This window comes from Mustela nivalis (assembly GCF_964662115.1).
Source record: "Mustela nivalis genome assembly, chromosome: 13".
Lineage (NCBI taxonomy): Eukaryota > Metazoa > Chordata > Mammalia > Carnivora > Mustelidae > Mustela > Mustela nivalis.
In genome coordinates, this window is record NC_139032.1 from 92,401,892 (window position 1) to 92,429,433 (window position 27,542).

Here is a 27,542-nt window from a genome sequence, read left to right on the forward strand (position 1 = left end):
GCCCCCGCGGAGAGCAGGTGCGCGGGGCTCCGGGCCCGGCGGCAGTTCCGGCGGAGGCCGGCAGGCGGCGAGCGCAGACCGGCGGCGGCGCCCGTGTGGGCGGGGCGAGGAGGGCGAGGACCCGGGCTGGGCGGTTTGGCGCCGCCAGTGCCCCCTGGGACCTGCGCTCCATCCAGCCGTTACCGACCATGCCTTCATCTATCCAACAAGAACAAGCCAGGAACTGAGCCCCGAATGAGGCCAAAGGGAGCATCCACCTCCAGGGACCCACATCTGGGGGAGGAGAGAAACTCGGTAGAGACTGTAGTCACATGGGGCATGGGGAGGGGAACCCTCTTAACACAAGGCTGCCAGGGGAGAGACTCATCTTTATCTGGAGACCTGAGGACCTCCAGAAGCCCCAGGCAGATGGCAAGTACCTGGGAGAGGCAGGGAGTGGCAAGTACCTGGGAGAGGCAGGGAGCTGGTCCATGGCAGGGTCTGGCTGGTGCAAAGGCCCCGGGGCCAGGTCTGCCTGGTGGGCAGAGGCTAGGGATGGCCTGGGCATTTTTCTTTAGGTATCCTACACCCAACATGGGTCTCAAACGCACAACTCCAAGATCAAGAGTCACATGCTCCACTGACTGAGCCACCCAGCTGCCCCGAGACTGGGCATTTTTATAAAATTCTGCATGTGAGGCTGTTGCCTGGGCCTTTGGCTTTGGGGTATGGTGCAGCATTTGTGTTCTGAGGTTGGCTGAAGGGAGGAGTGCGTTAAATGGAGTAGGGACGAGCTGCTCCTGGGTGGGGGAATTTGGGGTGATCTTTGTTTTCTTCGTGGTACTTTCCTGTGTTTTCCAGAGCTTCTGAAGTCAGCTTCTGTTGCTTAAAACACAAATGTTTTTCAATCAGCTATAACACCAGGTGGGGGGGTGTGTAGTGAACACGTCCCGCCTCTTCTCTCCTCCAGGACTTTCTGCTCATCTCTCCAAGTCCACAGAGCACGAATGGCCATGGAGACGGTGATCCATGTCTGGCGGCAGAGGACGCTGTGTCCCACGCGTGTTGGTCACCACCATGCCTTCTCCATCAGCAGCGCTTAGGAGGCCGCAGGCCCGGTGTCGGCCGCAGGCCCGGTGTCGGCCGCAGGCCCGGTGTCGGCCGCAGTGTGCGTCCCAACGTGCAGCCAGGTCCATGCCTCTCTCGGGGCGGGGGTGCGCTGAGGCCCAGAACAGCGGCCCTCTGTTGCCTCTGGACCCCAGCCTTCAGGGAGCAGTGGAAGCAGGAGGTGGGCCCTCCCAGTCTGCTCGGGGGCTGCCCCAGGCCCTCCCCCAGGCCCTCCCACTGCAGCTGCCTTGGGCGGAGTTTTGCTTTCTTTTTGGCAGGAAGGAACCTGAGTGGGAATCCCCTGAGCTGCCTGACGACCAGAGTGAGTCACCCCTTTCCAGCCAGCCAGGACCGAGGTGTCACCCGGACTGAGCGGGCCGTGGGGGCGGGTGGGCTGCTTCCCAGTCTGGGCGAGGCTGGGGCGTCAGCTCCCGTTCTCAGCTCTGCATGCCTCAGAGGCCTGTCATCAGAATCAAATTTTTTAAAATGTGTGTATGTGAAAATCCTTAGAAACAGCAAAGTCAAAGAGCATTTTCCTGCTGAAACCAATGGCAGGTCCTTTAAGATCGGCCCAGCCCTGCAGGTGCTGAGGTCTACAGGTGGCAGCTGGACCAGGAGGCAGGAACTTTGCCAGAGAAATCTCTTCTGGACTCGGGGCCAGGCCGAGGTGGCCACACGGTCCCGCATCCTGGAAGAGCAGGGTCGGACACTTTCTGGGAGCCGCTGCGGAAGGTAGGCGGACAGCTTCCTGATTTCACCCTGAAGGAAGGGGCGGGGGGACACTGCTGCTGGTGAACCTCCTCTTTGTACGAAGCATTTCCTCCCAGCTGCGGGTGGTTCCCGGGACAGCCTTGGTGTCCCAGATGCCGGGAGGAGCCCCGTTAGTTACGGGATTTGGACGAAACCTCACCGAACCTGTAAGTCGGCCTGGGGAGGTGCTTGTGGCAGACTCAGCCCCGGAGTTCGTGGAGCCACCGCCGGAGTTCAGACAGAGGCAGGGTGGCCTAGTGGGTGGGTCTGAGGACGTGGTTGGTAAAGGGGCGTTCAGACTCCAGACCGAGTAGTGTTGACGCACCGTGTCGGCACTTGCGGACCAAGCGCAGAGCCCTTACATCACAACACTGCAAAGCCTGCCTCTTTTTCGGGTTTGTTTTGTTCTAAAGAATTTATTTATTGGACAGAGAGAGAGAGAGCGCGCGTGTGCGCACAGCAGGTGGAGTGGTAGGGAGAGGGAGAAGCAGACCCCCCACCCAACAGAGAGGCAGGGAGCCCGCCGTGGGGCTCCCTCCCAGACCCTGGGATCATGACCCCAGCCGAAGGCAGACGCTCAACCACCGAGTCACCTGACCCGCGTGTTCTTCCATGCGTCCATGAGATGATCCCTCAGAGAGGGGTGCTGAACCTGCCGGGTGGCTTGGGGTAAAGACTCTGACCTGAGTTTTCATTTCTCTTCCTGAAAAGTGCCGGGAGCAGGGGCGCCTGGGGGCTCAGTGGGTTAAAGCCTCTGCCTGCGGCTCAGGTCATGGTCTCAGGGTCCTGGGTCTCTGCTGGGCGGGGAGCCTGCTTCCTCCCCTCTCTCTGCCCGCCTCTCTGCCGACTTGTGATCTGTCAAATGAATAAATAAAATCTTTAAAAAGAAACGCAGGGAGCAGCTGCCACCCCCGAGCCCTGCTACGAGCGGAGACGGGATTCTTCAGGTGCCCAGCAGAACCGTGCGCGGGGGGGATGGTCTCCTCTGGCAGGTCCGGAGCAGCCTGGCCTCGGGTCACACACGACAGGCCCGCGCTCAGCTCCCTTCCTGCGCCCGCCGCGGTTCATGGGCCTGCGTTTCCGATGGGCGGAAAGGTTCGCACAAGTAACCCTCCACTTAAAACCACGTTAAAAGGTGCAGTTTCGCGGCCTTTGACCATTCCCGGCGGGACTTCCGGACCGGGGGCCGCGGTCCGTCCCGCTGCGCGCGAGCGCGGGGCTCCGCGGACTTCCCGCAGCCCTAACGCTCGCTGGGGCCTGCGCAGGGCAGCGCTGCGGGGAGAGGCAGGCGCTGCCGCGGCGCCCACGGGCCCGGCTCTCGGGAGCGGAGGCGCGGACCGAGCCGGGGCTCGACTTAAATGCTCCGGGCGCGGCGGCTCCAGCCAATCGGCGCCCGCTGCGGCCTCCGGCGCGCTCCTGATAGGGTCTGGCGTCAGTCCGTCAGGGGGCGGGCCGAGGCGGAGGGCGGAGGCGAGACCTGGCCAATCGGCGCCTGCTGCGGCTCGCTGGGCGCTCCCGGTAGGCCCCTGCGCCCGTCAGTCAGGCGGGCTCGGGGGGGCGGGTCCGCGGCGGCGGCGGCGGCGGCGGCGGCGGAGGCTGGGCGGGCGCGCAGTTCCGGGCGCGCGGCGACCGTTGGTGAGTGACGCTGTGGGGGTCGCGGGTCGCGGGTCGCGGGGGCGGCGGGGCCGGGGCGGCGGGCGCGCGCTGCGCCGGGGAGTCGGGGCCGGCGCGCGGGGTCGCCGCCCCGCGGGCCCGAGGCGTTCTCGGAGCCGGACCGCCCGGAAACCGAAAGTCGGAGCGCGGCCGGCGCTGGAAAGTTCGCGAACGCCCGCGGCGCCCACGGCGGACCGGCCGGGGTGCGCCGGGGTCGCGGCCGGGGGCCGGCGCGCCGCACGCCCCGCGCCCCTGACCCGGCCCCCGGCGGGGCCGCTGACCTGGTGCGGGGACCCGGCCGGCCCTGCGCCCGCGGGGCTCGCCTGGCCGCCCCGGTTCCCGCCCCCGCGCGCCCTCGCCCTTCTCTGCCCCTCGGGTGCCCCGCCCCACCCAGCTCCTGCGGGGCCTGGAGGCCCGTCTGGGTCCGTGGCGCTGCCCGGGACCCTCGAGCACCCGCGGGCTGGACGCCGAGCGGGGCGCGGGGGGCGTCCTTCTCCTCCGGCCGGAGTGCTTCCGAGCGCCGGTGTGTTCGCGCCCTCCGACGGCCCCCGCAGCCCGCGGCGAGCAGGGAGCGCTCGGACTGCGTTCCGAGGTCGTGCGTGTCGCGCCCGCGTCCTGACCGCCGGGCAGCCGGAGGGGGACCCGGGATGAAGAGCGCGGGGAGGGAGAGCGAGCTCCCTGAGGGCCGCGGGCGGTTCGAGAGCTGCGCGTCCCTGCGGTTCCGATCACCTGCGGCGTCCCGGGTTCGTCTCAGCCCCAGGCATCCGGCTGTCCCTCGGTGCAGGAGGGGTGTCCCGTGTGTCAGTGGGAGCCAGGTGAGCGTCCGAGGCGGGTGGTGAGGACGCGGAGGTGGCCTTGGGCACTGGGGTCCAGATCCTGCCGTGGGGCGACCTGGAGCAGCCTGTTCGGGCATCCGTGGCAGTGGAGAGCCCAGGACAGCAGCTGACACTCTGCGAGGAGCCGGGCAGCTCACCGGGGGCTGGGAGTGGGTGGGCCGTGGCCTGTGTCCACTCAGTGGGGCTTTAGGTGGCCGTCTCAGCCAGCCTGGCGGTGTTGGCCGCACAAGTGCAGTACGGCTTCGTTTCAGCCCTTCACGAGCTCCAGAGACCGTCACTGCTTCTGGCGGTGGCTTCTCCACGCCACGCATCTGGGCAGCCCCTCTCCCTGGGTGCTTGGTTCCCAGAAGAAAGCCCAGCCCCTGAGGCCCTGGCTCCTGAAGGCATGCACTGGCGCTTAGGGGCTCTGTGCAGGCCTTTTTTTCTTTTGGTAACGTTTATTTATTTGAGAGCGAGACAGTGTGGAGCAGGGGTGGGGTGGGGCAGGAGAGTCTCCAGCAAACTCCCCGCTGTCAGAGCCTGACCCAGGGCTCAGTCGATCCAACGACCCTTAGGTCATGACCTAAGTCATGAGTCAAAAGCAAGAGTCCGCACCCCGCACCCCGGGGCGCTCCTGGTGTAGCCCTTTTGGCTGCAGGTGCTTCCCGACATGGCTAGTCTGTGCCACGTATCCTTCCGGTGCCCCGCAGTGTCACGGATCGGTGTCCTGTGGCCCCATTGTGCTGTGTGGTGCCAGCCCACCCCTACCTCGGCGTCCTCAGCACCAGGCACAGCGCAGGGCAGGAGCCTGTGAAGACCGGTGCGGCGGGAGGTCGGGGTGAAGGCTGTGTCTGCCTCCGTGCCGCTCTGCCCTGCTGGCTCCCTCGGTGGGGGGGGGCTCCGCGCCCAGCGGGCTTTCAGCTGGGGGTTCTCTCAAGTGGGTTTTAAACTTCCTGAGGCGGTAAATGTAGACGCCATTTCTTTGGGGACCTGAAGGAGTGGGTTACAGCAGTGCTTATAATTTGGGGACTAGAGCACAGGACTCAGCCGTGGTCACTTGTTCCTGGGGAAAGCATCGTCTCCAGGAAGATGAAGGCCTTTTCGGTGCGTGTTTTGAGAGTCAGATCTGTGGAAACTTCCAGCCGCCCGCCCTCCCAGCGGCGTGATCGGTGCACCAGCAGGACGCCACAGATGGGGAGAGGCGAGGGCCAGCAGGTCCAGAGAAGAAAATCCGGGGAGAGTCACCCGCAGACTGCACACGTGATGCCAGGAATGCGGTGCGCACCTGTCTTCGCTGCGTGCTGAAGTCCAGGCCTGTGCTTGGGGCGCTGTTCTCCGTGCGCTGGGTCTGCTCCCTCGTGGAGAGGAGTGGGGACCGCTCTCTCGGGGGCTGGCCCTTGTATCCACAGGGAAGACATGCCACGGTGTCACCACAGTCTCCCGCCCCTGGACAGAAGGCCTGAGCCCAGGAGGGGCATGCAAGAGGCAGACTCCGCGGAAACCGTCCAGGGTCTGCGCAGGAACAGGCTTGAGGCCACGTTCCCGGCGGGGACCTGGGGGCATTGGAGCCCGGGGTCTCATGACCTGCTTGTGGCTTAGGAAGGCGAGAACTCAGCAGGGCTGGGGGTAGGGAGTAGGATAGGGGGTGCCTCGGGCTGGCTCGTGTGAGATCAAGGATCGAGGTGCCCCATTTGGACTGGTGTGGAGGAGAGGCGGGAGTAAGGGACAGAGGTGTCCATGGAGGGGCGGCCAGTCGGGGAGACATGGCCTGGGTCTCTCCTGCCCTCCCAGTCCCTACCTGCTGGTGCCTAGCTTACATTCTAGAAGAGACCAGCCTGTGCGGCGCGGGTTTCCTGGCCGCTGAGAGGGAAGGCCTTGTGGAGGAAGCCCAGCCCTCTGACGGGCAGGGCGGTGGGCGGAACCATGAGGCAGGCCCCTCTGGCTGCCGGGAGGGCCGGTCACGGGGGTGGTGGCCAGGGTCTGGCTGTAGCAGTGTGCTCCGATTCCAGGTGTTGGGGCGAGTGCTGCAGGATTCACTGACACGTTCCGGTGGGTGGGTGAGAGACAGCGGTCTCGGAGAATGTGGCTGCAGCAGCCGAAGGTGGGGGTGCTTCTTGGCTGAGATGGGGGCCCAGCTGTGGAGGGGGCAGGGGGAAGTGCAGGCACTGACACCTAGAGGTCAGGGGGAGGGGCAGGGGAGCAGGGCAGTCACCTGGGCCAGGAGGACTGGAGAGTCGCTGCACCATGACCAACAGATCACCCTGTCCCTACCGAGAGCCCCGGTCTTGAACCACAGACGCTGAGCTTCAGGGTGGCAGTTGCGTGAAGACGCGTGAGCCCACACCTGGACCAGAAGCGCCCGCACGGCGCTGGCTCGCGATGCCGATGTGGTAGTAGGAGCAGGTGTTGGCCGGGCTGCTCTCTGGCAGTACGCCGAGCCTGGAAAAACGTGAACTACAGTAGAAACTTATAATTTTACAGTGGATTTCCAGTCCCGGCGGAGGGGGCGGGTCTTGGGCTCCCCCTGCTGATTGGAGCTCTTGAGCACTGCCTCGGCGGGCTTCTCGGCCGGGTTCGGACCTGGGTGCGGGCAGCTGAAGTGGGACGTGGAATCTTGGTGTCGTACAAAGTGGAGCTGTCAGTGGGGACGTGAACTTGGAGAGCTCGGTCCCTGGCATTCGGGTGTCATCGGCTGAGGGTTGAACCCGCGTGTCTGCTGGTGGCATGGTGATACCCCCCTTCCTGCCCGGCAGCCAGGCACCCCCGTGGCTCATCTGTTATGAGTTTGGGCAGCGCCTGGTTGTGGGAAGGAGAGAACCTGTCTCTCGGGGACCCGCGCCACTGCCCTGTGCTCATGCCCCAGGCTGGAATGGCAGGGCCAGCTGCCCTGTGGCCTCCGGCTCAGCCGGCGATTTCTCGCAGGGACGCCCCTTTCCCTGGGTCCTTGTGCTCCGCACCCATCCAGGGGCCGGATGCCCCCTGCTCTCTGGGGGGCTTCTTCCAGGTCCGAACCTGGTTTTCAGGTCGCTCTGCCATTTTCAATGTTACGAGACAAGGTTGTTTTGGAGAGGATTCGGGATTTATTAGGGACTTAAGGCCCTTTTAGACTCTTTGAGAATAGAAATCCCATCTTTATAAAAATTTTTTTTTGAAGTTGAGGTATATGTGCGACAAAATGTGTGAGCCCTACGGACACGGCGAGGTGCGCGCTCAGCCGTGTGTACGGGCACTTCTGGCGCCCCAAGAGGCTCCCTCTTGGTCCCGTTGGTTGGTGTGGAGGCCCTGACCCCCTGAATGGAAAGTGGCTGTTTCTCTACTCATGGTCCTTCTGACACCAGATATGTGGTTCCTGGGACCCCATCCGTGGGCTCCGTGGTTTCTGGAGCGGCTCAGGGAACTCCCGCAAACACGGATTCCAGGAAATCGCTGATGGGACAGACACACAGGGTGAGGCGTGGGGCGGGGACGCCAGCTTCCGTGCTCTCCAGCACACCGCCTCTCAGCACCGTGACCGTCCCCAGCCCGGGAGCTCTGAGCCTCACTCTTCAGGGCATTCGGGGGCTCGGTCACAAGAGCAGGATTGATTAAACTATTGGTCGTTGGTAATGAGGTCAGGCTCCAGCCCCTCACCCTCCCTGGCCTTGGGGTGGGGGTGGGCATACAAGGGGCTTATGAATAACAGAGAGGCCCCCCTCCCTGTGGCTCCGGAAATCCCAGGGGTTTTAGGAGCTTTGTGCCAGGAACAGGGAAGAGGAGGGAGTATCTGGCAGGTTACAGCCCCATGCCGCCCAAGGGGATTGCCTCCCGGCTTCTGCTGTCCCAGGGTCAAGCTTCGGGTAACTGGAACCGTTCTGGAAGTACTGTTTTGTGTCTGGTAGAAATGCTCGTTTTTTAAAAAAAAGATTTTATTTAATTGACAGAGATCACAAGCAAGCAGAGAGGCAGGCAGAGAGAGAGGAGGAAGCAGGCTCCCCGCTGAGCAGAGAGCCCGATGCGGGGCTCGATCCCAGGACTCTGGGGTCATGACCGAAGCCGAAGGCAGAGGCTTTAACCCACTGAGCCACCCAGGCACCCCTAGAAATGTCCTTTAACCAAACAGAAATCTGTTCATTGTAGGAGGTTCGTGCACTCGTGTCTGCAGCCTGGTGTGGGGGAACAAGTGAGTGTGAACTCCAGGACACGCGAGTCAGAGTGCTTGTTCCCGCGTGCCCACAAGCCACTGCAAATGGGGCAGGTCATAGCGCACTTCCCCGGAAGAGGATTTGGAAGCTTGACGGGACCAGTAGGGTGTTCTGATTTTAGGTTGGGTTGCTGTCGACTCCTGCACGCGGTAGCTGCCCCCCCCCCACCCGCCTGCCCGGGCCTGTGTCCGTGTGGCCGGCCGTGCTGCTCATCCAGGGAGGCCCCCAGGCCCGCGGCATTTCAGATGGTTGGGCGTGGGCAGACCACCTAGACGTTCCGAGGTTCAGGGTCAGAGACAGGGGCTGAGGCGAGCATCGCAGCGGGACTTACCGTGGTGACGGCCTTCAAGGTGTTACTTTTTCTTTTTTGTAATTTTTGTCAGAGAGAGCACGAGCAGGGGAAGCCGCAAGGAGCCTGATGTGGGGCTCGATCCCAGGACCCTGGGATCATGACCTGAGCCGAAGGCAGACGCTTAACCTACTGAGCCCCCCAGGCACCCCTCAAAGTGTCACATTTTGGAACAACGCTTTAGAGTTTTCAGGATGTCTTTCATTGCAGTTCTCGAAAGTTCAGATGTGTTTACGAATGAGATTTGAACAACACGTTTAGGGACGGAAGCTGGGAACCCCGCAGGCACAGCATGGGCGGCGCTGGGACCCCTGGGCCAGTGTGAGGTGTGGCCAGGTTCCTCGGGCTCTCCAGGGCCGCTTCTCCACGTTCAGAGCAGGAGCAGAGAGCATCACCGTGTCCGCCAGCTGGGACCACTGAGCAGGCCGTGTTGGTGAGGTCCTGGAGGCCTGGCTGCGCGCCGTGTGGCCTTTTACCTTCCTCATCACTCAGAGAAAGAGGCCATTCGTGTGGTTCTTCTAGAGCTCGCGGGAGTCCGTTGGCGGTTAGTGCAGTGAGTTCAGCCGGCCAGAGAGCCGGCCCGGCTTCCAGCAGATGGACGCCCACGCCGAAGGGGGAGGCCCCGACTCCCGGCGCTGAGGGCGGCGGCTCCGTGCGGTTTCAAGAGAGAAAAGCGTCACCATAGCTCTTGTACCCTGTCATGATGGGGTTTGTTTCTCTCTTATTTTGTCCGTCCGTGTGAAACACGGCTGAGTCTGGAGTCCTTCTCGTGTGTTCTGTTTCGCTTGTCGAGTTGAACATGAAACAGGCGTGAAGCGTCTCATTGCTGTGGTTGGTGTTACTTAAAGGTAAACGTCTCCGTCTAACGTAGTCCGTAGAGCAATGACCGTCAGATTGTTGATGGGTCCTGAAATCGGTTTCGTAGCGTGCCCCGAAGAAAGGCGGGACACGGGATGTCTCCCCTGAGAGTAAGTGCACGTGGACGAGTCCTTTGTTCGCTCGGTGCTTGTCGCACAAACGTGCCCTTGAAGACTGTGGGCTGAGGACGTCCTCCACCTCGGTCGCCCTGGCCAGCACCATGCGTGCACCGGGGAGCTCTCAGGCTCTTGGGTTAGCTTTTCCACCAGAGGGCCTGTTGCTGGTACCTTCTAGTGCCCACGCATGTGTCCTAACGGCTGGAGAGAATGACTTTCCTCGGTCGTCAAAGGGACTGATGGATGGTGCGGGGGCCCAGACACGCCCACACATGCTGACGGCGTGTGACCAGCGCGAGGGGCTCTTGGCATCCTGCTGAGCGGCCGTGGGTACCCCCCGCCCCCTGGTCTGTCCAGTGGTTGGAGGAGTGAAGGCAGGTTACAGAGCTGGAACGTGTGTGCTCTCGCTTGCCGCCCCGGGCAGGCCTCACAGACCCAGAAGCCTTCACTGGAAGGGAGTTTGCCCAGCAGACGGGAGACAGGGCCACACTGTCACTGCTTCCTGTGCTGTCCGGACAGCTCAGGACAATGAAGACGGACTTACAGGCGTAGGAAAGAGGCCTGTTCTTCCAGAACGTCCCGGTTTGAAAGTTGGCGTGCTCCCCGTGCACATGTGAGAAGACAGGGATGTGTTTCCGGGGGCATTTGGGGAAGGAAGCTGCTGGGAGCGTTGGCGGTGGGGCTGGGCAGCTGGAGTGAGCACGGATTCACGCCAGGGTTGCTGGGTCCTCGTGCTTTTCTCAGGGTTGGCGGGGCCAGTTGATTTTGAACTACTGGACGTTGGACAGTGTGTCCCGTGGAAGGGCTCAGAAGGCCGTGGATGTCTGTCCCTTGTCCAGCGCTTGCGTCCTAGCTGCTTTGCCCTGGCGGCCTTGCCAAGGCCTGGGGGCTAGCAAAGGGCAGCTCCCAAGGGAGAGGGACCGTGCTGACGGTGGCCAGAGAGCAGAGCAGTGGTGCCAGGCAGGCTGCGTGCCTCCTCTCGGGGGTGACATTGGGGAGGCCGACGTCTAGGGTGGCCGCCTCCTGGCTGCTGCCTCAGACCGAGCACAGGCAGGTCAGGATTTCCTGCCGGGCTGACTGCGGGATGTTTGGGCTAGTCAGGAAGGCACAGGCGTCAAGGACTGCGGATGGCCGGTGTTGGCGGGAAGGTGGCATCCGGCACGCGCTCTGCCCATGGGTCACAGCGGAGTGGGCCGGGTGACCTTGAGGGCGGCCGGTGGGTCTGGAGGCTCCGGGTGGGCGTGCTGAGCCTCGGGCCCGTGGGTGCGGCGGTTGGGCCGGCGGCTCCTGGTTCCTGCAGAGTGCTGGGTGCCGCTCCTCCCTCCACCGCCGTTCAGCCCGGACCCCTCACTGCCGGGCAGGGCTGTTGCCCCGCAGTTGGGGCCCGTCCGAGGACCCCCGCCCCGCCGTGACCTGCTCTCTGTTCTTCCGCAGGGCGCGGTGGTGCGCGGCTCTCATGGCTGCGGCCGGCGCGACCCCTCCCGGCTCCCTAGACCTGTTGCAGCCCGGCTTCTCCAAGACCCTCCTGGGGACCAAGCCGGAGGACAAGTACCTGTGCTCGGCCTGCAGGAACGTGCTGCGCAGGCCTTTCCAGGCACAGTGCGGCCACCGCTACTGCTCCTCCTGTCTGACCAGCATCCTCAGGTACGGCGGGGCTCCTGCACGTGTGCTCCGGGGCTGTCCCTGAGGGCAGAGGCGCGGGCTCATGACAGTGTGAAGTCCGGGACCGGGGAGGCGGGGCTGCCTGGTAACTGGGCACTGCGGCCGCGGGGAGCGACATACACACTGATCCCGGCCGCCTCCTGTGGGTCGCGTGGGCGCAGGACCGCTCACCGGCCCCCGACTGGCACGGGCATTTGCATGGGCTGCACTGCTCTAGTGGGTGGACACGTACGCAGGAGCCCCCGGCGGCCGCTCTGAGTGGCCCGTGGACGCAGGGGTGGGCGCAGAGAGCCCCGGTGTCTGCAGGGGAGGGGTCTCGCCGTCGGAAGGTGCGGGTCGTCCCCCAGGTCAGAGATCTTCAGCGCGGAGCCTGCGTGCGAGCTCGCGAGGGGACGAGGGCCGGGCAGGAAGGCGAGAACACAGCGGGGACTGCGCGTGGCCCGAGACGCCCGCGCCCTCTGCGTCGTGTGACGGCCGGCCTTCCTCTTTGCTCGCTAGCTCCGGGCCTCAGAACTGCGCCGCCTGCGTTCACGAGGGCATATATGAGGAAGGCGTCTCGATTTTGGAAAGCGGTTCGGTAAGTGAAAAGTCTTCGAGAAAAAAACATCAAAGTGAACAGAAAACGTTCTGGTGTTTTTCTAACACCCCCGAGGGCCGCGTGGTGCCGGAACCGCTGGGATGCGGCCCTCCCAGCCACGGTCACGTCCAGAGCTGGGAGCGGCCGCGCCAGAGGCGTCTGGGGCCTGGGCCTCGGCCCGGGAGCCTCGCTGTCCGGTGGCGGGGTCGGCGGCGGGCCGCTGGGAGGAGGAGGCCTGACCCTCGGAACGCTTTCCTCAGGCCTTCCCAGACAACGCTGCGCGCAGGGAGGTGGAGAGCCTGCCGGCTGTCTGTCCCAGTGACGGCTGCACCTGGACGGGGACCCTTAAAGAGTATGAGGTGGGTGTCCCCTGCGCGGCCTCCGAGCCTGAGCCCCACCCCCAGAGCAGTCGTGCGGGGCCTGCACCGGCCCGCTGGGGAGCCCGTGGCTGCTCGCCGTCCAAACGCGGGGTCTCACGGGGGTCGTGCCTCGGGGGAAGATTTTCATGGCCGGGCCCAGTTGTCCGCTCGGCGGGACGCCGTGGCAGGGTGGCTGCAAGAGGACAGAGGTCGTGCTGGCTCTGAGGGCACTGTGGCCACATCTCCCGGAACATGCAGGAAAAGAGCTTTTTTGCTGGGTGGGATCTTTCTGGGTGTTTCAGACAAGGGCTTTCTTACTTAGAACCGTGTGGACATTGGGAGTGGCAGGAGGATCCCGCATGTTCCGTCTGTGGCCGCAGAGAGGCCCTGGCCAGTGACAGGGCAACGGCTGGTGTGCCCGTGTCAGTGGGCAGGGAGGGCTTGCGTCCCCGCGTCGGTGTGCGTGGCAGCTGGCGGGCAGACCGGCGCAGCCGCCGTGGCTCGCTGCTGTGGCTGTCCCCGCTTTGTAACTAGCGCGGCTCTGACGGTCGCCCGTACGCAGACGGCATGGTAGCCGGGTGTCCTCCACCTGAGGAGGAGACGAACCGTATTTGGTCCGTCCACACTGTGGACCAGTATTCAGTCATACAAAGGAAGGAGAGAAATCCTAACATGGGTGGACTCGGAGGCTATTGTGCTCAGTGACGTGAGCCCGTCCTAGAGGGTTGGTCCTGTGGGAGCCACTCCTGCGAGGGCCCCAGAGCAGCAAAACCCAGAGAGGCAGGAGGGGGCAGGGCGACCACCAGGGCGGGAGGCCAGGAGTCGTGGAGAGTGGCGGTTTGGCCTCTCGCGGTGGGCAGCCCTGTTGGTGAGATGGATGGGCTGTTGGTGTGGAACCCTGGCTCTCCAAAGCTCAGGCACGCTCCTGCCCCAGGCCCTGGGATAGCCCCTGTCATAGGGCGGACACTGGGTACTGAGTCGTGATGGTGGTGGAGGGCCCGTTGGGGCTGGAAGTGGGACCTGAGCTTCTAGCAGGCTTCTCCCTTCCTGCTCCCGGCCTGTGTGCCGAACTTCCCTTGTTTTCTTCTGTTTTAAAGATTTTACTTATTTATTTGACAGACAAAGATCACAAGTAGGCAGAGAGGCAGGCAGAGAGAGGAGGAAGCAGGTTTCCCGCCGAGCAGGGCACCCGATGCCGGACTCGATCCCAGGACCCTGGGACCGTGACCTGAACCAAAGGCAGAGGCTTCACCCACGGAGCCCCCCGGGCGCCCCTTCCCTTGTTCCCTTGACCAGTCAGACTCCCTGGTCTCCGGGCTGTGAGCCGTGTGTTTCCAGACAGCAGCTTGGCTGTCTAGGGAGGAGGCTCTGGTGGGGCAGGCTAAGAGATGCACTTTCCGTCCGGCGGGCACCTGGGTCTTCGAAGTGGAGCAGCTCTGGGCCCCCCACGCCCTTTCTGGTGCCTCCCAGACTCCCAGGATTGAGACCCAGAGGCCCCCGGGTTGCGTCATGCAGGCAGAGGTTCTGCTCAGCAGAAGGGGCAGCTCTGACTGCCCGGGGGTGTCCGGAGAGGAGGCCGTGGGTTTGTGGATCTCTCTTGGGGGGGTGGAGAGCCTGAGCAGGCTCTGGGGCTTGGGTGGGTATAGGAGGCCCTGTGGGGCATAGGGAGTGGGCACGGGGAGCTGTGCTGCCTTCTGCAGGGACCCAGAGACGCCCTGGGCACAGGTGGAATCACCCCCACCTTCGAGTCTGAGAGGCTGGTTTCTGCTGCCTCCAGGCCCATAGTGTGGGCGGGTGGTGGCTTCGTGGGCCTTGGGCATCGGGCCAGGGACCGCAGCCAGCCTGTGGGCTCGGCCACGGCTCTGCAGGCATGTAGGCTGGAAAGTCCCTGGCTGGCCCGGAGAGCCCCGGAAAGTCCCTGAGAGGGTGGGTTTGGTCATGTGGGAGGGCGGGCGCTGCTCTGGGACGCTAGGCCTGGCCCTTTGGTAAAACCTGTCCTTGGCTGTGAACGTCACAGGCCTGAGTGAGATCAAGGCCTCCACGTACACCCGCCCTCCACTCCGAGCCAACCTGGCTGCCCTTGGCGGAGCTCGAACTCGTGGTGGCGTTGTGAAATGCTGGTGCCGTGGCTGAGCTGTTCACAAGTTCCCGGTTAGCCTTTGAATGAGATTTTCCTTTGCAACAGTGTCTGATGTTTTCTAAGAAGGCAGTGACTTCAATCTCCAGTTCGGGTCAGAGACGTCTGTGGAGCGCCTGCCAAGTGCCAAAGGTGGCCCCGAGTGGGCGCGGGCCTGTGGTGGCGGCGCGGGAGGGCCTGGCCGGTCGGGGAAAGGCTCTCCGCAGAAGCACCGGAGAGGGACACAGGTCCCTGGAGGCCACAGTTGAAAGGCGAGGCCGGGGCAGGCGTGCTCTGTCCCCCCACACGTGCCAGCAGACTCCGAGGCGTCACAGCGCTGCTTGCGGAGGCAGCTGGAATTCTGCTGGAATAAATACCGATTTCTCCAGGGTCTGCTTCTCTCTGATGCCACGAGGGCGGGGTGCCCCGTGCCTGCTCCGAGGCGGTCCTGGGGTGACAGATGTGCACGTGTCCGAGGTCGGACCCGCTACGGATGGCAGTCAGCAGAGGGCTGTGCCCCCTTGCCCGTCTCGCTGGTGCCAGCTCGCTCTGTGCTGCCTTGGGGGCCCCCCCGCAGCGATCCCCAGGTGTCCTGCCGTGCGGTCAGCGTCCTTAACTAACTCCGAGCAGCCTGTCTGCGGGTATCGTATTCCGTCTCGTGAGCCGTGATCACTTCTGGGACTCCTCCCGGGTGCATTGTGACTGTTACGAGGTTGGCGTAGCCCAGACGCTGCCTACCGTTGGTTCACGGGGGCCTGCGTGGCGTCCGTCTGCCACAGCCCTGGGGATCCTGGGGGTTTGGCGAAGGTGGGCTCTGCTGCAGTGCAGGTGGGTTGCGGGGGCTAGGCCACGTCAGCAGGGAGCCGGGCTGAGGTGACTGCGTGGGGCTGGCCCTCTGCTGGGCCATCGTGCGGCACGGCGTGTCCTAGCCAGCCAGCCTGGTGTGCAGCCTTCCCACAGCGGGACTTCGCGTGGCAGCCTGTGGGATGCTCAGTTGGGCTGCGGCGGCTAACCAGGGAGGCCTGCTGGGAGCGTGGATCTGGTCTGGAGTGTGTCCCCGTGGGAGGGGAGAGGACAGGGGTGCCTGCTCCAGGAGCTTGTGGCATGGGCGCTTGCAAGGAGGTGTGGGCCCCACCAGACGTGTCCCTGGAGTTCAGTCGTGGCTTCTGCTCCCTCTGGAAGTGCTGGGCTTTTGCCCCAACAGCCAAGCCGGTGGCACAGGTTGGAGACATGGCCAGCATGTTCCCCGCCCCGGAACAGCACGTCTCTGGCCCCCCCTGCTTCTTTCAAATGCGCCACGACCAAGCTTGCTGGGGAAGCCCTGAAGACCCAGTCCCCCGGGAGGGCATCGCGCCCCGTGGCTGCCCCAGCCCAGAGCTCTGTGCAGATGCTGAGCCCACAGTGGAGGGCTTCCTCCTGCTCTGGGCCCGTCCAGGACTTTCCTCTCACAGTGATCTCGCCTCCTTCCCTAGCAGGCTCCTCGTCATCCCCAGTGTGCCCTACTGTGTCCTGCCTAAAACTTCTTATGTGGTGCCGACTGAGGTCGTCCCGGCACAGAAGGACCCATTCTGTGTGTGAGCGGAAACTTGCTGGAGGACGGAGGCATCGGACCCACAGATGCGGGGGTTCGGGGGCAGGGTGGGGCCGGGCACAGGGTTCAGTGGGACAGAGTCCAGTGTGGGACGAAGACCTTGCTCTGCGGACAGACGGAAGGGACAGTGCCCACAGCGGGAATGTGTTTGGCGCCCTTAGAAGCAGTTAAGATGGTGAACTTCATGTCGTGTATGGTTTACCACGATGAAAGTCCCGAACAGCAAACAAACCTGGAGCCCCCGTTCCTCTGCCCTGTGCCCCTCTGCTGTTCCCCTTCCTGGCAGACTTGCCACGGGCCTGCAGGCTGTGCGGGACCGTGGGCTCCGGGCCCTGCAGGGCCGGCCTGGGACAGGCCTCGGGTCCTTGCGCCTGCCCTGCCCCACCTTTGGTGCCGACCCCCCCCCCCCCCGTGTCCCGCTGTCACTCAGGAAGGCCGGCAGCTGAGGTTCAGCCGGGTTCCCGCGCCCACCTGCGTGGTTCTGCGGCTCCAGAGGGGCAGCGCCTGCCCAACCTCCTCCCTCTACCTCCGCCGCGCCTCCCCGCACGTTCCTCGCCGGGGCAGGCGGCTGGAGGGCCCCAGGCTGGGCCTGGCCTCTCGCAGCCACCACACGCCCTCCCCGTGCACGTTGCCTGTGCGGGCTGTCAGAGAGGGACGTGGCACGAGCTGCGGGCTCCCGGTCCTTCGCTGAAGGTCTGGCCGCGTGGCCTGTCTTTCCAGCACGTAGACTCTCGTCACTCCCCGGCCTCTGGTCCACTTAGAAGCGGCCCTGCTCTAGGCCCTCCGCCCGGGGCATGGGCTCTGCCGCCCGTGGAGCGCCCTCTGCTCCTGCTCTCTGCACCCCACGCCGTCGCTGCCCTCAGCAGCCCCTCTCGCTATCTGGACCGTGGTCCTCTTGTCCCCGAGTGTCACTCCGGAGCATCCCCAGGGAGGAATGCTGTGGGGTATCCCGTGGGCGGGGTGCTGACGGCTAGACGCGAGTCCTCCTCGCCTCTGACCTGGAGCACAGGTCCTGCAGCGGATGAGATCCGGGCACGCGGGGCGGCACCCCTCACCTGGCACCTGTGGGGTCGGCACAGGTCCCAGTGGCCCTCAGCAGGGTGGCCATCTCCGAACGCACATGGGGCCCGGTGATGGCGGCCTGTAGTGTCTCCTGTGCGCCGTGTTGACGCTTTGCTGCCTTTGTTGCCAGAGCCGCCATGAAGGACACTGCCCGTTCATGCTGACCGAGTGCCCGGCGTGCAAGGGCCTGGTTCGCCTTGGGGAGAAGGAGCGTCACTCGGAGCACGAGTGCCCGGAGAGAAGCCTCAGCTGCCGGCACTGCCGGGCGCCCTGCTGCTGGGCGGACATGAAGGTGAGGGCGCCCGGCCCCGTGGGGCCGTCCCCGCACTGCTGAGCCGCGCCCTCCACCGCTGTGGCCAGTTTGGCGCTTCGGCTGCGTGCCCCCAGCCCTTCCCTCCCAGCCACGAGGTAGAAGGTTCTGGGTGGGGAACTGGGTTGGGGATGAAGGCAGAGCGAACGTGTTTTAAAAAGCTGTTTGAGTGTAGCAGGTTGCACCCCTACGGCGGCCGTGCAAGGGCCACGCCGCCCGCACTCGCCCGTGTCCGTGTCCGTGCGTGCCAGGCTGCGTCAGGGTCCCCACGCTTACCGCACGGGTCCCAGGCGTTGTGTCATTCTCTCTCAAAATGCTTGAGTCTCTGGAGAGCTGTGCGCGCTGCTGTCATTCCGAGTCTTCCTGGCGACTCCCTGCCTTCCCAGCCTCACTCGGTGTCCACGTTCAGTGACGTCTGTGGCGCCTGTCCCCACACTGCTTCTCGATGACGTGTCTACAAGGTCTTTTCATCTGTAATGGTGCTCTGGGGGTGTCTTTCTTTTCTTTTCTGCCTGTTTGTTGTAATAGCTGGGCTGTAGTGTTGGCCGGTGGCGTCCCCGGGGTCCCCTGCTGCCTTCCTCAGTCCCCTCGTCTGGAGCCATCTGTGTGGAGGCCTCCTGAGGGCCAGACTGCCTTGGGGCGCCTTGAGGGGCCTCCCGGAGGCATTCCCGCCCCCGCAGGGCCGTGGCCTGTCCTGCTGGCCTTGCTCCTCGGGGCCAGAGAGGCCACTGGCACCCTCCATGGCCCGGTTTCGGGGTGACCAGCAGCAGTGTCCCCCCGAGGCAGCACCGGTGGCTTGTCCTTCCTGTGGTGTCCTGGAGCTGCCAGATGAGGGGGCGGCTCTGACCTCCGGTGCTTCTGAGCGCCTGCAGGACCCACCCCATTGGGGGTCTCAGGAGCTGCTGCCCCAGAATGCGGCCATGAGTCGGTACGGGTGACCTCATGCGCGCCTTGGCCCCCGTCTGCTGTCTTTCAGGCGCATCACGAAGTCTGTCCCAAGTTCCCCTTGACTTGCGACGGCTGTGGCAAGAAGAAGATCCCACGGGAGAAAGTGAGCGGCTTCCTGGGACCGGGGCTGGGGGGAGCGTGTGCTTGTGCCCGTGGTGTGGGGCTCTGAGCTGGCCCCGACGGGGAAGTGTCGGCTTGTGGTGAGAGCGTTGGGCCACCTGTGGGCCACTGTGTTGTCACGCGGAGGCGGAAGTGACCCAGCCTGAGAGAAACGACACATGCCCCAGACCCTGGCCCAGCGCCTCCCCCGGCGCCACTGTCCGTCTACGTCTAGAACACCTCAGTGGCCGGGGCGGGGACTCTGCTTTTGTTTGTTTTTAATTTGGTCTTCTTGAGAGAGAGCGTGAGCAGGGGGCAGGGTCGGGTAAGGGGCAGAGGCAGGGGGACAAGCAGACTCCACGCCGAGCAGGGAGTACGACGTGGGGCCTGAGGTCAGGCCCCGAGGTCATGACCTGAGCCGAAACCCAGAGCCGCTGAGCCACGCCGGCTCCCCTCGCTGCTCCGTTTTAAGAGAGGCCGCGTTGTGGGCTCGGACTGGCTGTCGCGGTTACGGTTTCTGCCCGATTCCGTGTCAGCGGCCTGACCTGCTGCAGGGCGTCTTGGTCCCTGCTAGTCTCAGCCTGGGGGGCGTGCTGGTGCTGGCGCCCCGGACGCAGCCCCTGCGCTGCACACGCCAGCAGTGACGCTGTGCTGGCGGCCGGTCTCCGGCTCCTCTGGCGCTCGTGCGACACGCGGTCGGGCCCCGCGTCTGCAGTCCGGGAGGCGGGGTCTCGGGGGTGCGCCGCCATGCGTCTCTCTGCTTACCGGTCTCTGAGATCGCCCTTCAGGACCCAACGGTCGCGAATGTGGGTAAAACGGCTGTGTGGGTCCCGAGTGAGAACTAGGGCAAGTGTGCTGACAGGTCAGAGCCCAGGTCCCAGCCCCAGCAGCGGGTGGGGTGACACCTCGGGCTCGCCCTGCGACAGCTGAGAAAGGCCATCCCCGGAGTTTCCGTTTGTGGTTCTCAGATCACGAATTCGATGGGCCTTTGGGTTAGGGCTCACCTGCATTTCTCCTGCTGGGCACCAGGGACCCCGGGGATGGCTGCTCGTCTCCTGCGGTGGGGAGAGGACCTTAGTCCCTCTTCTGTCTGTTTCCGGAACTCTGTCAGGTAGCTTCGATCCCAGGCCTTTGTCCTTTTACTTAGTTCGGCGTTTTGTCTGTCATTTGGCACTCGTAGCCCTGATTGTCGTTCTAGGCCCCGGAGGATGGAGGCAGACGGACCGTTCTTAAGGGGTCCCGTGGCCGCCCCTTGGCCTTGCCCACCTCAGAGAGCAGCGTCCACCCCGTCTTGGCCGGCGGGAGGGGCCGCTGGCTCCGTGGCCGGCACACATGCTGTCGCTCTCTCTCTGGCTTCTCCCACCTGAGCTGCTGGGCAGTGCGGTCGTGCGCCGGCGCCACGCTGGGTCAGTGGTGGGCGTCTGGGCCCTGGCCGGGCCGTCCTCCCTTCTCCCAAGGCCCCGGGCCTCGGATAGCACGCAGCGCTGAGGCCCGAGTGCAGGACCGGGCCGCTGCGGGTGCTCGGCCGCTGGCCATGGTGCAGGTCCCCAGGCCGCACACTCCCCTCCACACACCTCCCTCTGTTGATGCCCACAAGCTGCGCGTGTGCGGGCGTGTGCGCGTGTGTGTGCGCGTGTGCGCCTTGGGCTCTCTGACTGGGTCGTCAGAGTTCGTTCGGTGTGAGACGGAAGAGGCCAGGCAGGGAGGGCAAAGGAGAGGCGCTCACGGCAACCTTCCGTGTAGTTCCAGGACCACGTCAGGGCGTGTGGCAAGTGCCGGCTCCCGTGCAGGTTCCACGTCGTCGGCTGCCCCGAGTTGGTGAGTCCCACTGGCCATGGGTCCGCTGGGGCCTACGGCAGCTCCCTGTCTTCCGAAAGGGGGCCCCGCGGAAGCATGCTGTGCGTCCTCTTCCCCAGCGCGGGCCTTGCTGAGCCTCCGGCCTGGCCTCCTGGTCTCCCTCCCACCTCCCCTGCTGCCTCCTCAGCCCTCAGCTGTCCTGGCCTCGGCTCGGGCTCTGCTCCGTCCACTTGTCCTCGTGCTCACTCAGGGCCCCACCTCTGACCACCTCCCTCTGCTGAAACTGCCCCGGGCTTTGTACCTCCCTGATACTTCATGGGCATCTCAGGCCTCAGCTGCACTCGGACCCCGCACCCCACCCCAGCCCTCCCACCTGTCCAAAATGGGCAGTTTGTGTCCCCCCAGGGGCGCCAGCAAAGCCCAGCAGTCACTGTGGGCCTCCCCCGCCTTCTGCGCCGCAGCCGGTCCACCCGGGGAGGTCTGTGCTTCCTGCAGACAGGTCCGGGACCCCACCTGCCTCCCCTGTCTCGGTGGCCTCTGTGGCCCTGGTGGGTCACTGGCCTGGCTGTCCTCACGCACACGGACCTGTTCCCACCCCAGGACCTTGACCTGTCGGCGTCTGTGCCGCTCGCTGAGGCTTCTGCTGGCCTCTACCCTTCTTTCCCCGACTGCTGGGTCCCCGGGGGTGGGAGGTGCAGCCCCGGCTTTCGGAGGGCCTGGGGCACGGCTGGCGCGCTGCTGCCCGCGGACCCCCCGGCAGTCCTTCCGTGGCGGTCGTCGCGGGGCTGCTGTTCTTTGGAGCCCGGACACCTGGTCTCAGGTGCGGCCCCAGGAACGGCCCCTCCCACCGTTCTTTGCATTTGGTGACGTGGCAGAGGTGGTGTTCCCAGCCGTCGCGCTGCCGGCGGCCCGCTGTGGGCCCAGAGTGCCTCAGACGCAGGCTTTCTAGCCGGTGGAGCCAGACGTACCCCGAGGCTGAAGGTGGTGTTGGGCTCGTTGCTCTGACCCTGACCTCAAGCCCCCAGCCTCGTGTTACGCACGCGCTGCCCCCCTGGACCGCCTGGACCGCCAGGGGACCACCTGTCCCAGCACCACTCGGGATGAGCTCTCAGGAAACTGTGTCTCGTGGACTTTGTTGTTCGAGATTATCTAACGTTTTTATTTTTATTATTTTATTGTTTTAAAAATATTTTATTTATTCATTTGATTGACAGCGAGAGCAGGAACACAAGCAGGGGGAGAGGGAGAGGCAGACTCCCCGCTAAGCAGGGAGCCTGATGTGGGGCTCCATCCCAGCGCCCTGAGATCGTGACCTGGGCCAAAGGCAGAGGCTTAACGGCGGAGCCATCCCGGCGCCCCTATTTTTATTTTTATTTTTATTTTTTATTTTATTTTATTTTTTTTAATTTTTTCAAAGATTTTGTTTATTTATTTGACAGAGAGAGATCACAAACAGGCAGAGAGAGGGGGAAGCAGGCTCCCCGCTGAGCAGAGAGCCCGATGTGGGGCTCGATCCCAGGACCCTGAGATCATGACCTGAGCCGAAGGCAGCGGCTTAACCCACTGAGCCACCCAGGCGCCCCGATTTTTATTTTTTAAAAGATTGATCTGAGAGAGAGCCACGTGCAGGCCTGTGGCAGTGGGGAGGGGCCAAGGGAGAGAGACTTCAAGCAGACTCCGAGTTGAGCGCAGAGCCTGACTCGGGACTTGATCTCACAGCCCTGAGATCGGACCTGAGCCGAAACTCGGAGTCAGACCTGAACCAACTGAGCCACCCAGACGCCCCTGAGAGTGTGTAACATTTTAAAATTTGGGAACATCTGGGTGACTTAGTTGATGAAACATCTGCCTTCGGCTCAGGTCATGATCTCGGGGTCCTGGGATCGAGCCCCGCGTCGGGCTCTGCTCCGCGGGGGGTCTTGTTCTTCTGTGCTTTCTCTTCCTCCTTTTCTCTCTTTTTTTCTCCCTCTCAAATAAAATTTTAAAAAAATTTTTTAATTTTTTTTTTTTTAGATTTTATTTATTTGACAGAGAGAGATCACAAGCAGGCAGAGAGGCAGAGAGAGAGGAGGAAGCAGGCTCCCCGCCGAGCAGAGAGCCCGATGCGGGACTCGATCCCAGGACCCTGGGACCATGACCTGAGCCGAAGGCAGAGGCTGAACCCACTGAGCCACCCAGGCGCCCCTCAAAAAAAATTTTTTTATTTGTTGTGAAGTTTAGGAGAAACTCAGATGCGTGTGATAAAGAATATTGAAGACTTTGGGAAAGGTTAGCTTTACGGGTCTCCTCTCCGCTTGGGTACCTTCTTACACGCGTGTGCTCCTCCCTGTTATGTCAAGTACAAGCAGAGAAGTTACTAGGATGGTCTGTGCTTCGGAAGGTAGCGACTCCAGGTAGCAACAGGTGACACGCGGGGACATGTCCCTGCCCTGCCTCACCTTGCAGCCCGTCCACGGGGCTCAGGGGCAGGGCTGAGCCCCCGCTTCTGTCTGCAGGTGGAGAGCGAGAAGCAGCCGCAGCACGAGGCCCACTGGCTCCGGGAGCACTTGGCCATGCTGCTGGGCGGCCTCCTGGAGGCCAAGCCCCTCTCTGGGGCAGGGGACCCCTTCCTGAGCCAGAGCGAGATGGGGGGCTGGGAAGCCAGCACGCTGCTCCCCAAGACTGCGGAGCTGCAGCAGCGGTGTGAGGCCCTGGAGAGGAAGACCGCCACCTTTGAGAACATCGTCTGCGTCCTGAACCGAGAGGTGGAGAGGGTGGCCATGACCGCCGAGGCCTGTGGCCGGCAGCACCGGCTGGACCAGGACAGGATCGAGGCCCTGAGTAACAAGGTGTGGGCCCGCGGTGCTCGGGGCTAGTCCGGGCGGGGTCCGGGGCATCGCGGCGCCTGAGCGGGGATTTCAAGGACGGCCCCTTGCTTTCTAGCACAGCGTTCTTTCTGCTTGTGCCTCCTCTGTTCGTGAGCTCTGCTCACTGGATGGGCCTCACGTGGGCGTCCCAGCGGCTGCTCCGAGGCAGCCTTGTCTCTCTGGCCTGAGGGGGTAGAGGTGGCCGCAGGGAACAGGCCTCGTGGTTGCTGTGGGCGCTGCGAGCGTGTTTCCTGCACTGAGCTCTTGACCTTGGGCATAGGTGGGGTTGGGCATCTTGTGGGGACAGAGCTCACTCGAGACAAGCTGAGCCCAGTGAAACCTTGGGGGCTGCTGGGGGCTGCTGTGCTGCCCGAAGCTGGTGGAGAGGTGGGTGTGGGGCACTGCCATCGGCACCTCCCCGCGAGGGGAGCCCCGCCCGCCGGCGCCCGGGAAGCCCCACGCCCTCACAGGGCCCCCGTGCCCTCAGGTGCAGCAGCTGGAGAGGAGCATCGGTCTGAAGGACCTGGCGATGGCGGAGCTGGAGCAGAAGGTCCATGAGATGGAGGCGACCACCTTCGACGGCGTGTTTGTCTGGAAGATCTCCGACTTCGCCAGGAAGCGGCAGGAGGCTGTGGCGGGCCGCACGCCTGCCATCTTCTCCCCAGGTGCTGGTCTGGAGTCCGCCTCAGTGCTGCTGCGGTCTGAGACGCCAGCGCCTCCCCGAGAGGGCGAGGGGGCGGGGGGCTGCCTGCGGAGGGCTTCCCCGCGCCTGCCGCCGCTCCGCTGGGTCTTCAAGGCTGGAGCCGCGAGCGGGTGCTGGGAGCAGGGGCCTCTGCTCTGCCTTGGCCGTGGGTGCTCCGCAGCCCTTCCCGGGGCCGCCGTGCCCCTACCTGCCCGGGCCCCCTGCATAGACCTGACCCCCTCTGACGGAGAGAGCCACACGCGTCTGTTACTCCCGCAGCGCCTTCAGAGCTGCGGGCTTAGCGTGTAGGTCCCTCTCCTGCGGGTGGCCTGGGGCGGGCCAGGGATTGCGGCCCGTAGGCAGGGCTGCTGTGTGGTCCTGCCGCGTCTCCTTGGCCCGTCCGGGACGGAGCACACGCTCTGGCTTCCAGGGGGTGGGGGTGGGGGGCAGACTGTCCGGGCACCGTCCTCTGGGCTCTGGACTCCGGCCGGCCCGTCCTTGCTAGCGCGTTCCCGGAGGAGCAGGGTCACCCCTGCCGACGGGAATCTCTCCCGAACCGAGCTCCGACAGAAGCGGGCCGAGGGCAGGGGGTCATGCGTGCGCCCCGGCTGGAGCCCCCCCTCCCCCGCAGCTGGAGCAGAGCCCGGTCCAGCTCCTGGAGGTGCGAGCAGGAAGGCAGGGAGGTCCGCTAGTGGGCGTCTCCGGGCACCCTGCTGGGTGTTGGCCGCGGCCCCTCCAAGCCGGGCTCAGGTCGACCAGCGCCGAGCTTCACGGCTGGTTCACGTGTGGCCGTGGTGGGCTTGCATTTGGGGTTCTTAGAAAGGTTTTCCTAATTAGTTGTTTTTGCTTCGGGACGCTCGTGTCCGTGAGGAGCTAAGTGTACGGAGTCGGAGGATGGGTACGCGCCCCCAGACCTGGGCGTTTTCTGCGTGTGGGTTTCTCAGGGAGCCCTCGGCATGGGGTCACGGGCGCCGTCTCCCCACAGCCTTCTACACGAGCAGGTACGGCTACAAGATGTGTCTGCGCATCTACCTGAACGGAGACGGCACCGGGCGCGGGACACACCTGTCACTCTTCTTCGTGGTGATGAAGGGCCCCCACGACGCGCTCCTACGCTGGCCCTTCAACCAGAAGGTGCGTGAGCCTGTCCCAGCGGCTGTCCCAGGGGCCACGAGGGCAGTGAGGTAGTCGGGACAGGCCCTCGGGCTCTGCCCAGTCGGCCCCCAGGCTTCCCGGCCCCTCGGGGCCAGCGGTTAAAGACGCTGCCTCGGAGTCGGTGCCCGAGGACGGGTACAGCTGGAGAGCCTGTGCCTTTAGGGGTTACGGACGCTCTGAGACCCGGAGTCGGCTCCTGGTGGAGGGATTGAAGGTGCCGGCGTCATCGTCCTTTCCCTCCACCACGCTGGGCCGGCCCTGTGGGCTTCCTGGCGGAGGCGGCGCAGCTGTGGCTCCTGACAGACACAAGGACTGTCCCTTCAGGAGAGCAGTGGGTGCTCCGCGAGCTCTTCCGCATGAGAGCCTCTGTCACGTGCCTGCGCATTGGCGAGGCGCCAGCCAGCATGGCTCCGCAGTGTCCCCTGCGGCCTCAGACCCCGGGGCCCGAAGGACAGAAAGTGCCGGAATGGACACCGATCACCCAGACAGGGAGCTGGGGCTGGGTGGGGCGTGACTCGGTGTCGTCCCTGAGCGGCCACTCTCTTCCAGGTGACCTTAATGCTGCTCGACCAGAACAACCGGGAGCACGTGATCGATGCCTTTAGACCCGACGTGACCTCGTCCTCTTTCCAGAGGCCGGTCAGTGACATGAACATCGCCAGCGGCTGCCCCCTCTTCTGCCCCGTCTCCAAGATGGAGGCCAAGAACTCCTACGTGCGCGATGACGCCATCTTCATCAAAGCCATCGTGGACCTGACAGGGCTCTAGCTGCCTCCCCCTGGGGTCAGGTTGGGAGTCAGGGACCACGGGGCCGGTGGCTCGGTGAGGAGCCACCACGCAGGGCCTGAGCCTCGCAGCAGGTGGGCACCTGCCGTGTTCACGCCCCACTGGGAAGGGGCCGCGGGGTGGGCTGCAGGCCTGCCCGGAGCTGGCGGAGGGCCGGCCGTGCGGGCGCTCGGGGCAGGGGGAGCCGAAGTCGAGGGGAGCCGGCACCGCGTCCCGGCCCACGGCCTGGAGAGAAGGGACGTTCTCGGGCCTGGCCGCTACTCGGAGGAGAGGTCCTGCCGTGCAGGCCTGGCCAGGCCAGCGGGCGGGGAGGGCCCTCTGTGTCCTCGGGGTATCCTGTCGGCTGCCCCTGTGGCAAGTGTGGGGTGCGCACTCGGCCCTGCGGCGAGACAGGATGGGTCGGCTGCCCCGTTGGGCTGCGGAGAAGTCGTTATTAAAGTGTTAAATCTCTGGTGTGTGGTGTCCGTCTGCCTCTGGCCTCGGTGGTGGTCACCTCAGGGGTGTCCTGGCCCTCTGCCCTCCTACGGCCCCTCCCCACAAGTCACCAAGTCCTGAGAAATTACGTGGCGTCCGGCACAACCGCTCGTTCCCGCGCGCCCTGCTGAAGCCGACTCCTCTCTCCTGGCACGCTCTTTGCTGGCTCCTGGCCTCGGGCCTCCCCGGGGTGCCTCCAGAGCAGGTGCCCGTGTGTCCCCACCATCCACGCAGGGACCTCTGGCTCGGGAAGAGCAGCTTCTTTGGCATTTGCCTCCCCCGAACCAGGACTTGTCCCGACGCCAAGCATGTCCTCCTGGCGCAGGCCTGAACCTCTGTGGGACCTGGGTCAGGGCCTCTGCCCGGTGCCGTGTGGGACCGGGCAGACTCGGGGTCCTGGCCGGTGGCCGTCTGCACTGTGTGGGGGACCCCCTCGTTTGTTCTCGGGACTGCCTGTTCCAGAGGGCCCCGTCGGGGGCAGCCCGGGCGGGCGTCTTTGTGGAGAGCCCAGGACACATGCGACCTCGCCTGACCCGACTCACTTCCCGGTGTCGAGAGTTAAAGGGACAGAACAGCCTGAGGAGGAGGAAGCGAGCCCCCGGACGCGTGTCGCTCGTGCTCGGAGAGACGCGGCAGGAAGGTGAAGTGCTGCCCGGCCCTTCCCTCCAGCTCTCCCGGGCCCCGGCCTCACGAGTTTCTGTCCCGCGTTCCCACAAACGGGACCACGGGGTCCTCGCAGAGCTGGCCCAGGCTGGCAGCGCCCGCCCGTCGCCACCATCCCCCCACGCCACCCCCGTCGGGCTCCGGGCCGGGGAGCACGGAGGCCTGCTGGGCCGCGGAGCCCAGAGACTCTCCTGCCCGCCCTTGGCCGCCTGTCCCCGGGGTTGTCGGTCCTGGTTTCCCGTGGCAGGACCGGTCCGTAGTCGAGTCTGCGCTGTGCTAGCGCGGAAGCCTGGAGCAGGTGGGACACGCCCGGTGTCTGCTTCCTGGGGACTCTGCCACTGACCACTTAGGAAGTGCCAGGTCTCCCCAAGGAAATGCTTTTGGTTTTTTTGTGGGGTTTTTAAAGCTTTGTTTTCAACACATTGGATTTTTACTTTGGGAATTTGTGTGGGGGTGCGTTTTCTTTCCCATTAGGTCAGCTGGGATAAACCAAGGACATTAGTGAATTCACTTTCTTTTCCTTAAAACAGAGCAATAAAGTGAGAGGGTTGGAAAAGTTTTGGCCGGCAGGGCAGAGTGGGGGAGGGGAGTCAAGAGCGGGAAGATG

The 27,542-nt window shown here is 64.4% G+C and overlaps 1 protein-coding gene across 7 annotated transcripts; it reads left to right on the forward strand.

The window, feature by feature from the left end:
- Positions 1-1,348: 1,348 nt before the first annotated feature.
- On the forward strand, positions 1,349-26,251 carry TRAF2 (TNF receptor associated factor 2). 7 transcript variants are annotated; one of them, XM_082696308.1, is made up of 12 exons: positions 1,349-1,818; positions 1,914-2,003; positions 11,243-11,452; positions 11,969-12,047; positions 12,308-12,406; positions 17,306-17,467; positions 18,462-18,536; positions 20,276-20,350; positions 22,825-23,157; positions 23,663-23,840; positions 24,843-24,991; positions 25,562-26,251. In XM_082696308.1, exons 3-12 carry the CDS (start codon positions 11,265-11,267, stop codon positions 25,778-25,780), a joined length of 1,557 nt encoding a protein of 518 aa, XP_082552434.1. In that variant the 5' UTR covers positions 1,349-1,818; positions 1,914-2,003; positions 11,243-11,264; the 3' UTR covers positions 25,781-26,251. The 7 variants fall into 7 exon arrangements, with proteins under 7 accessions (XP_082552434.1, XP_082552430.1, XP_082552431.1 ...); XM_082696304.1 differs by lacking the exon at positions 1,914-2,003 and having other exon boundaries at positions 1,390-1,818; XM_082696306.1 differs by lacking the exons at positions 1,349-1,818; positions 1,914-2,003 and adding an exon at positions 2,757-2,931.
- Positions 26,252-27,542: the final 1,291 nt, after the last annotated feature.

Excerpts from the sequence above, each read along its gene's own strand:
- TRAF2 (XM_082696306.1), top strand. The coding sequence starts at position 2,903 with ATGGGCCTGCGTTTCCGATGGGCGGAAAG. Across the intron at positions 2,932-11,242 it reads CGTTTCCGATGGGCGGAAAG|GGCGCGGTGGTGCGCGGCTC; the intron begins GTTCGCACAAGT and ends GTTCTTCCGCAG. Across the intron at positions 12,407-17,305 it reads GGACCCTTAAAGAGTATGAG|AGCCGCCATGAAGGACACTG; the intron begins GTGGGTGTCCCC and ends CTTTGTTGCCAG.